Source organism: Borostomias antarcticus (assembly GCF_949987555.1).
Source record: "Borostomias antarcticus genome assembly, chromosome: 24".
Classification (NCBI taxonomy): Eukaryota; Metazoa; Chordata; class Actinopteri; order Stomiiformes; family Stomiidae; genus Borostomias; species Borostomias antarcticus.
In genome coordinates this window covers 14,771,558-14,781,557 of record NC_140257.1, presented here as the reverse complement: position 1 = coordinate 14,781,557, position 10,000 = coordinate 14,771,558, and the positions used below count along the sequence as shown (strand labels likewise).

Genomic DNA, 10,000 nt, shown 5'->3' with positions numbered 1-10,000 from the left:
CGCCTGTGAGTGACTCAGGGTTCGCGGGATTCTTACCCTTCTGTCCGCCGCCCTTAGCCTGTGAGGACGGCGGTCGTTAAATCCAGGGAGGGGGCGGAGCATCTGAACTCTCGCGTTCTGTCCCTCCCCTCCAGCTCCAGTCGGACATGGACCGCGGCGACGGCGCCGTCAAGTACATCCTCTCCGGCGAAGGGGCGGGCTCCCTGTTCGTCCTCGACGAGAAGAACGGTGACCTCCATGCCACCAAGAGGCTGGACAGGGAGGAGAAGGCCTTCTACACCCTCCGGGCCACCGTAGTGGACAGGAGGACGGGACACAAGCTGGAGCCCGAGACGGAGTTCGTGGTCAAGCTGCACGACATCAACGACAACGAGCCGAAGTTCGACCAGGAGGTCTACACCGGGTCTGTTCCAGAGAGGTCCGACATCGGTAAGCCACGCCCATTACGCCATTTTTTTTTATTTATTTTTTTTGCATTGTGTCACTCTGAATTACATTTTTTTCTAAATATTTATCTTTCTAGTGTCTGTTTTTATAGTCTGAATGGCAAAAATATTACTGATCCAAACATTTGATAAGATGCACACAAAACCACACCTCTCTCTCTCTCTCTTTCTCTCTCCCTCGTTCTCTCCCAGGTACCTCAGTGATCCAGGTGACGGCCACGGACGCGGATGACAGCATGTACGGGAACAGCGCCAAGCTGGTGTACAGCATCAGTCACGGGCACCCCTACTTCTCCGTTGACCTCACCACAGGTCAGTAGGCTGGCGTGACCCCGCCGGTTCGGTGATCAGGCTAACGCAGAGTGTCGGGGACACGGCGTTGGGGTGAAACAGTAAAAGATTCACCAACTGCCAATCTCACATGGCCCTCAACACGGTGGTGAATCTCTTAGTCATGAATTAAACATGCTCTGTACTTGTGTCTTCTACACCTCTCCCTCTCTCTCTCTCCTTCTCCCTCCCTCTCTCTCTCTCCTTCTCTCTCCCTCCTTCTCTCTCTCCTTCTCTCTCTCCCTCCCTCTCTCTCTCTTCTTCTCTCTCTAGCTGTGTTGTCTATTAGATAGGAGTATGAACAGACTTCAAAGTTTTATAACATCGAGGCTAACAAGAAGCTCTCTCTCTCTCTCTCTCTCCTCTCTCCCTCTCTCTCTCTCAATAATATATATGACAGTGGGCTGCCCACTCTCCTATGAAAAAAAAAGAAAGAAAATATATTTCAAGATAAAACAAAGATGTGTGTCAGGGGTCTCTGTGTGTGTGAGTGGGTGTGTGTGTGGCTGTGTGTGTGCGGTGAAGACATTGATGTATTTAATGCACCACTCACACAAGGAGCCATTAGTGCACTTCCAACCCCCATTCCTGCTGTCTAACAATACAGTGACAACACACTTAATCATTCCTAATGGAACCCTGGAACATCTCCCACCAACGGCGCCGTGTGTGTTTTAAACAGCGGGGGAGTCGGGTCACCGAAAAGGCCGCGGGCGCTTCGATTATGACGAGGCTTAGCAGCAATACGCCCCATCCCAGATGGGAAATGCCAGAGGTTCTGTCCCCTGTCACACACGCACGCACGCACACACACAAACACACACACACAGGATATGAATGCCTAAGAGCTTTTCAGACAGAAGCGATGCGCCCCCAGTGGGTTTAGGGGTTAATCTGTACCCGAGCAGGAAAGAAGCGCCCGTTGACAGGCGCTATTGTGCTATACCGTCGCTACGCTGGACGTAATAATGCTGTCACGTTTCTATCCTCCCGTGGAGAGTGGTAGGGGGATTAGGAGAGAATATGTCCCAGGCGCAGCTCAGCACACACTGTAGCAACGGTTAAAATGTCATGTCGGAAATTGCGACCGCTTGTCTGTTTGATTTTGAAGGAGTGTAATGGAGGCAGGATTTCTTCTAACTGCCTCTTTTGGAAGCGGAACTGTCGGCAGGACGTCTCTCCCTTCCGCTCTCTCTGTCCATCTCATCCGATCGGTCAAACCCGGTAGAGATACAAAGCTATACCGCTCGCTATGTAAGCAGGGCGCCCTTGAGAAACAGCGAGCATGAATAAAGGTTAAACGGAAAAAAGACATTTCCCCCAATGCACCTTCAGTCTACCTGAACTTTTGTTTGTTTGTTTGTTTGCTTGTTTTTTGCTCAGGCGTGATACGGACAGCCCTGGGTCCTAACGACATGGACCGCGAGCAGCGGGAGCAGTACCAGGTGGTGATCGAGGCCAAGGACATGGCCGGTCAGAGGGGCGGTCTCACGGGGACCACGGTGGTCAACATCACCCTGACCGACGTCAACGACAACCCGCCACGCTTCACACAGAGTGAGAAACACAGCATCGCCTTACACACACACAACCAGTATCCTCACACACACAACCAGTATCCTCACACACACACAACCAGTATCCTCACACACAACCAGTATCCTCACACACAACCAGTATCCTCACACACAACCAGTATCCTCACACACTACTAATATCCTCACACACAACCAGTACCCTGACACACAACTGTAAGCTGTCTTAGCTGAGCCACCATTGTGAGGAATGTCTTGAATGAGAACGTAATTAGACGAACCAGTTACTGGCCCAGTTCACAAAGTCATTCATCGCGTCATGGCGATCATTACTTATTCTCTCTTTCTCTGTCTCTCTATATATATCTCTCTCACACACGCACACACTCTCTCTCTATCTCTCTCTCTCTCTCTCTCTCTCCCTGTGTTTCCCGTAAATTGATTGCAGCTGGCGAACAGGACAGATTGTGTTAGGCTTAACAATTCTAAGTCCCTCCATGTCGGATGGTAGTTAGATGGTATTTGGAAGGCTGATCTACCCAACACACATGCGCGCACACACACACACACACACAGACGCAGGGAAGGCACTCCGCCTGCGTGCATCAGTGTATTTGGCTATGTCAGGGGCAAGAGCGTGGACTGCCCCATCTGGTGCAGCTCTGTCTTGTGGCTCCAGGCTGTCCTGGCGGAGTGTGTACCTTCTGCTACTTCAGTGCTAACACATGGTGTGTGTGTGTGTGTGTGTATGTGTATGTGTGTATGTCTGTGTGTGTGTGCGCACGTGTGTTTGTGTGCGTGTGTTCGCATGTGCGCATGTGTGTGTGTGTGTGTGTGTGTGTGTATGCCTGTGTGTGTGTGTGTGTATGTCTGTGTGTGTGTGTGTGCGCGTGTGTTTGTGTGCGTGTGTTTGCATGTGCGCATGCGTGTGTGTATGCGTGTGTGTATACGTGTGTGTGTGTGTCGTCTCCAGCTATATACCACTTTAGCGCTCCTGAGTCGATGGCAGCGGGCGCGTCGGTCGGTCGGATCCGGGCGACCGACAAAGACACCGGCAGCAACGCGCAGATGCACTACGCGGTCGTCAGCGGCGACGGCATGGACGTGTTCGACGTCGCCACGGACCCGGACACGCAGGAAGGAGTCATCACCGTCGTCAAGGTAACCGGTGACCACTTCCCCGCGGACGTCCGACATTCGGGCGGCGAAACGGGCGGCGCTCTTTACGGTCGGCGTCTAAAGTGGAACTGAGATTGGAATCATATTTATTAGGGTGGGGGCGCGTTTTTCAACGGAACGCGCGGTATTATCCAGCCACGTGAAATCTCAGTGTGCGTGTGTGAGAATGTAAGACTGATTTAGGAAGGGTTTCGGGAATATTACAATTATAAATAAAATTCAACCACTTATCCTTTCTTTCATCGCAAAATAAATCTCTGCTATATAACTTTTTTGTATTGCTTCTATGTATGTAACTCTCCTACTGTATACTATTTGCCCCACTATTTTAAAGGGTTCCACATATGCTAATTTAACCTACCTTCTATCTCTACCTTTGGTCCCGAAAATGTGTTCTATAATGTCCTTTGGTCTGAATAAACATGTATTTATTTATCAGGGCTATTTTAGTATCCCCCCCCCCCAGGCTGAATTGACTTGATTCAGAGTATGCTAATTATTTATTTAAATTAGTTCCCGCCAGGTTATGTTACCGCCCACTTTGCTGTTTTGAAAAGATGGAAGCTAATTTGGTTCCTTAAATGTCTATAATGTCTTGCTTTTTGTTTTAATGCTTTTAATGTCTCATGTAAAGCACCTTGAATTGCCCTGTGGCTGAAATGTGCTATATAAATAAACTTGCCTTGCCTTACGATTTTGACCCGCCTCGCGATCCAGAAAACGACCACCAGCCGTTAGGGTTAGGGTTCCACCAGGTGCACCAATCAAATGCATGGATTCTATTGACAGGTGTCATTACAACGATGCGTGTGCATTTCAAAACAGGATGATGACGTTGCACAGAAAAAGGTCTATAGACCAGCAACTTGTTGGCTAATGTACCCGAGCCTTTTTAGTTAAACCAGGAGGCTAAAATAGCAGTCACATAGTTATATAACGTTATTACCAACATAGCAAATAGGCGAGCCAACTGTAAACAATCCAAGTGCCTGTTAGAATAATACTAACGAGCGCGCAGCTACAACAGCCACCATCCACACACACACACACACACACACACACACACACACACACACACACACACACACACACACAAAGCACAACTCGTTGTTTGCTATTTCTGTACTTACAGTTTCAGCGTCTTCACGAACAGTTGGTTTAGCATCGTTCCTTAGAAGCAGGAACTTTGCAAGTCCTTGTTCAAACTGGCCGAGATTTATGAACGATTCGCGAGTAAAGTGCGCAGCGCACACTAAGACTGATTTAGGAAGGGTTTCGGGAATATTACAATTATAAATAAAATTCAACCACTTATCCTTTCTTTCATCGCGTGGGAGGGAGTGGAGAGGCTTGTTTGTTAGAGAACAGCCAAGGACATGGCACCGTTTACCAAATGTAATGTCCATCCTCGTAGGAGAGACTGGAGACGAGGCAGGTAAATGATAAGGTGGCCTACGCGATAATCTAAATATGCTAATCAGGGGCGAAGTATGCAAATTCTCAAAAAACGTGACGTCAGGGCACCCACTTCCGGAAAATGAAGCAATTTATAGGAGGGGGGGGGGGGGGGGGGGGGGGAAGCGCTCACGGGCAATACAGAGAGAGCAGCGAGTGTAAGGAATTGGGACTGGGCATATCAGTAAGACTCTCAAAAACCCAAATGAGGGTGAAAAATACATTTTCGATTGAGTTTAGCATATGTGGAACCCAAGACTATATATTTACTGTATATTTATTTGCCCAGGGACTGCGGGTGGAAATTAGCTGTTTTAGCTATAACCTTGTACAGTGCATCTCTCCCTATTCTATAGGGTAAATGTCTACTGTACCTTGTCCCTGTCTTAAAAATAAATAAAAATCAATCAATCAATCAATCGCGGCGTTCGGTAACGGTTCTGTCTCCTCCCCCGTGTCCACCAGCCCCTGGACTACGAGCGGAAGCGCTCCTACTCGCTGGAGATCCAGGTGCAGAACCCCCAGCTTGACGCTCGCTTCCTGGGCGCCGGCACCAAGGACACGGCCACGGTGCGGGTCGGCGTGGAGGACGTGGACGAGCCGCCGCAGTTCGAGCGCGCCTCCTACGCCATGGAGGTGAGGGAGGACGCCGGCGCCGGCGCCGCCGTGGGCTCGGTCAGCGCCGCGGACCCGGACGCGTACCGCAGCCCCGTCAGGTAAGGCGCACGTGTGTGTGTGTGTGTGTGTGTGTGTGTGTGTGTGTGTGTGTACAGCCCCGTTAGGTAAGGGCGCTTCTGGTGCGGTATCTTGCAGGCAGGGTGGGGCGTACGCTACCGCAGAATAAGATCGTGGAAAGCAGGGAGGGTGAGAGAGAGCGAGAGAGACTGTGTGTGTGTGTGTGTGTGTGTGGGCGTGTGTGGGCATATGTGTACGCGTGTGATTCATATAGTCGGCAGCAGAACCTTGGTGAGTTAAGGCGTCGCTCCACGGTGCTTGATTACCACCTGACCCGGAGGGCAGACAGATGAAGAGTATTCCAGCAGGCGAAAATCAGAGGAGTGTGGCTGTGAGCTACAGGATGGATACATACAGTATCTCCACCACTCCATGTCTCTAATAACATCTACCCCTGCATCGGCTAGGTCTAACATGTACCGCTGCGTCTGCTAGCGTTAACAACCACTGCTGCCTCTGTAATAACATCCACTACTGCAGCTGTGTCTCTGTGAGGACTTCTCTCTCTGTGTTGGACTGACAGGGTTGAGAGAGAGAGGGGGAGGGAGAGAGAGAGAGAGAGGGGGGGGGGGGAGGGAGGGAGGGAGAGAGAGGGGGGAGAGAGAGAGAGAGAGAGGGGGAGGGAGAGAGAGAGGGGGAGGGAGAGAGAGAGGGGGGGGGGGGAGAGAGAGAGGGAGGGAGGGAGAGAGAGAGAGGGAGGGAGAGAGGGGGGGAGAGAGAGAGGGAGGGAGAGAGAGAGGGAGGGAGAGAGAGAGAGAGGGAGGGAGAGAGAGAGAGAGGGGAGGAGGAGAGAGAAGGAGGGAGAGAGAGAGAGAGAGAATTTTTTTGCACTCGTGCCTTGAAATAGGAGATCTCATATCAGGCATCCTTAGACAGACAGTATGTCACACAACAAACCCAGGTCTTTCAGATGTACTAGTATCAAGAGTTCGGTAACACCGCATTTGAATGGGTGTGCAGACGACTGACATGACACTGTCGTAACCATGGTAAAGAAAAAATAATAAAACACACTGTAGTCTTGGAGAGGTGTTGTAGTCTTGGAGAGGTGGTGTAGTCTTGGAGAGGTGTTGTAGTCTTGGAGAGGTGTTGTAGTCTTGGAGAGGTGTTGTAGTCTTGGAGAGGTGTTGTAGTCTTAGTCTTGGAGAGGTGGTGTAGTCTTGGAGAGGTGTTGTAGTCTTGGAGAGGTGTTGTAGTCTTGGAGAGGTGTTGTAGTCTTGGAGAGGTGTTGTAGTCTTGGAGAGGTGTTGTAGTCTTGGAGAGGTGGTGTAGTCTTGGAGAGGTGTTGTAGTCTTGGAGAGGTGTTGTAGTCTTGGAGAGGTGTTGTAGTCTTGGAGAGGTGTTGTAGTCTTGGAGAGGTGTTGTAGTCTTGGAGAGGTGTTGTAGTCTTGGAGAGGTGTTGTAGTCTTGGAGAGGAGTTGTAGTCTTGGAGAGGTGTTGTAGTCTTGGAGAGGTGTTGTAGTCTTGGAGAGGTGATGTAGTCTTGGAGAGGTGTTGTAGTCTTGGAGAGGTGTTGTAGTCTTGGAGAGGTGTTGTAGTCTTGGAGAGGTGGTGTAGTCTTGGAGAGGTGTTGTAGTCTTGGAGAGGTGATGTAGTCTTGGAGAGGTGTTGTAGTCTTGGAGAGGTGGTGTAGTCTTGGAGAGGTGTTGTAGTCTTGGAGAGGTGTTGTAGTCTTGGAGAGGTGTTGTAGTCTTGGAGAGGTGTTGTAGTCTTGGAGAGGTGATGTAGTCTTGGAGAGGTGTTGTAGTCTTGGAGAGGTGTTGTAGTCTTGGAGAGGTGTTGTAATGGATAAAATATACTGGATAAAGGAATGAAACCGCACTCTCAAGCTCGCAATGCTGGATGATTTAATCAAACAGATATTTGGGCCGGTCATAACCATGACATAGCACACGAAGGAATCTCACGATAAGGACGTGTGTGTGTGTGTGTGTGTGTGTGTGTGTGTGTGTGTGTGTGTGTGTGTGTGTGTGTGTGTGTTCGCGAACGTGCACCAAAACAGCATTTGCGTGAATGCTAACACATTCAATTTTAACTTGAAGAGTTCATTTGCAAAAACAGATATGTGCATTTTGATGCATTTTGATAAATCATTTTTTCAATCAAATGTCAACATTAAATATCAATTAAATTACAGTTTGATGGTTTTGATTACGTAAAGAGTCTTCTTTATTTAATCAAAACCATCAAACTGTAATTTAATTGATATTTAATGTTGACATTTGATTGAAAAAATGATTTATCAAAATGTATCAAAATGCACATATCTGTTTTTGCAAATGAACTCTTCACTTGCCCACTCTCAAAAGTAACGGTTGTATATGCAGCAACGCACACCCTTCAAATAAAGTGGTAGCAAGAGTTTAGCCTTTTGGTGCTTCAGAATAATTTATTTGCTTCTCTCTATCTCTCTCTCTCCCTCTTTCTTTCTATCTCTCTCTCTCCATCTCTCTCTCTCTCTCTCTCTGTCTGTCTGTCTCAGATTATCATGTGTTGCACCCAAAAGGTCTCTAAAGTTCAGCGCTTTCTCTCTTGCAGGTATTCCATCGATCGGCGTACCGATCTGGACAGGGTCTTCAACGTTCACCCAGGAAACGGTTCTGTCTTCCTCCTCAAGACCCTGGACCGAGAGGAGGCCGCCTGGCACAACATCTCCCTCATAGCCACAGAGTTCAGTAAGTATACTGCACCCACATCTCCCTTTTAACCACAGAGTTCAGGAAGTATACTGCACCCACATCTCCCTTTTAACCACAGAGTTCAGGAAGTATACTGCACCCACATCTCCCTTTTAACCACAGAGTTCAGGAAGTATACTGCACCCACATCTCCCTTTTAACCAGAGTTCAGGAAGTATACTGCACCAACATCTCCCTTTTAACCAGAGTTCAGGAAGTATACTGCACCCACATCTCCCTTTTAACCACAGAGTTCAGGAAGTATACTGCACCCACATCTCCCTTTTAACCACAGAGTTCAGGAAGTATACTGCACCAACATCTCCCTCGTAGTTAAAGGAACTAAGGCTAGTTTTAGCCTGTCCTGAAGGCCGTTCCAAGACGTTAAAATAGTTCCCCCCTAGAACAGAACAGTGGCTTCCGGGGGGACATCTTAAATTATAAGAATATAATAATAAAGAATTATAATAATTATAATAATAAAGAATATTAGCGCATCCGAGGCATAGAGTAGAGCTACTTTGAGATGCTTTACTGTGAGAGGATTCTCCCGGGTCCTGACCGCTGTGTGTCCGCGCGTCTCCTTTCCCAGACAACCCCCAGCAGACCAGCAGAGTTCCTGTTCACGTGCGCGTGCTGGACGTCAACGACAACGCGCCGGTCTTCCCCGCCGTCTACGAGACGTTCGTCTGCGAGAGGACCAAACCTGGACAGGTAAGGGTGTCCACTCCCACCTAGTCAGGGGATGGGCTACTGCTCTATGGGTCACTAAGGGGCAGCTGTATCTCAGTTGGTAGAGCGGGTCGTTCAATGATCGAAGGGTCGGCGGTTCGAATCCCAGCTCCGACTGTCCACATGTCGAAGTGTCCTTGAGCGAGACACTTAACCCCAAATTGCTCCCAATGAGCAGGTTAGCACCTTGCATGGCAGCTACCGCCATTGGTGTGTGAGTGTGTGTGTGAATGGGTGAATGAGAGGCCATTGTAAAGCGCTTTGAGTGCCGCTAAGGTGGAAAAGCGCTATATAAGTGCAGTCCATTTACCATTTACCATTTACTAAGCTCCAGAACAATCGGCTCTCAAGGCTACAGTACTTAACTTAACGTACCCCTGCTGGTGTCATCACGGAGACGCCGGCGGGAGCGTAACGTGTCAGATCAAAGCGAAAGTACAGCGTGACTACTTTGGCGCTTTGGCTACGGCGTAATACATACCTCCCGAAACACGGCTTTCGACAGAGAGGCGCCGGTTATTAAACAGACCAATAATACACAGCGGGGTTTGAGCGCGGACGAGTCTTTCCGTCTGTCAACGCCGCCACAGCGGGATCTCAGGGGGCGTTGACAAAAGCTCGCCGCCGTCAGTCTGGCGCGTGCATACGGAGATAACGCTGGGCGTCGACAGCAACAGCCCCTTCTCCTGTCGTGTGATTGGCCCCCTCGGGGATTTTCGCTCTTCTTCTCTGGTTCCTGATGAGCTAGTCCATCATGGGGGGCGACAGGAAGCTGTCAAGGGGGGGATTTCAAAAGGTGTCTCTCCCTCACTCATCCGCGCCCAGGACCCTTTCATGCGGTGTTTATCTGGATCTATCCTCTTCTCTGTGTGAGCAGGAGCCAGCGCCGGATTCCGGTGGAGTTGTGTGA

At 49.4% G+C, this 10,000-nt stretch overlaps 1 protein-coding gene across 1 annotated transcript in view; it reads left to right on the top strand.

The window, feature by feature from the left end:
• Positions 1-10,000, top strand: part of cdh6 (cadherin 6) — a gene marked incomplete at both ends in the record, with an annotated part of 19,524 nt that overhangs the window by 4,653 nt on the left and 4,871 nt on the right. Inside the window, 8 exon segments of the mRNA XM_084458307.1 lie at positions 135-429; positions 639-758; positions 2,160-2,333; positions 3,285-3,472; positions 5,411-5,661; positions 8,219-8,355; positions 8,951-9,072; positions 9,968-9,986. Coding sequence (XP_084314433.1) covers positions 135-429; positions 639-758; positions 2,160-2,333; positions 3,285-3,472; positions 5,411-5,661; positions 8,219-8,355; positions 8,951-9,072; positions 9,968-9,986 — 1,306 coding nt within the window.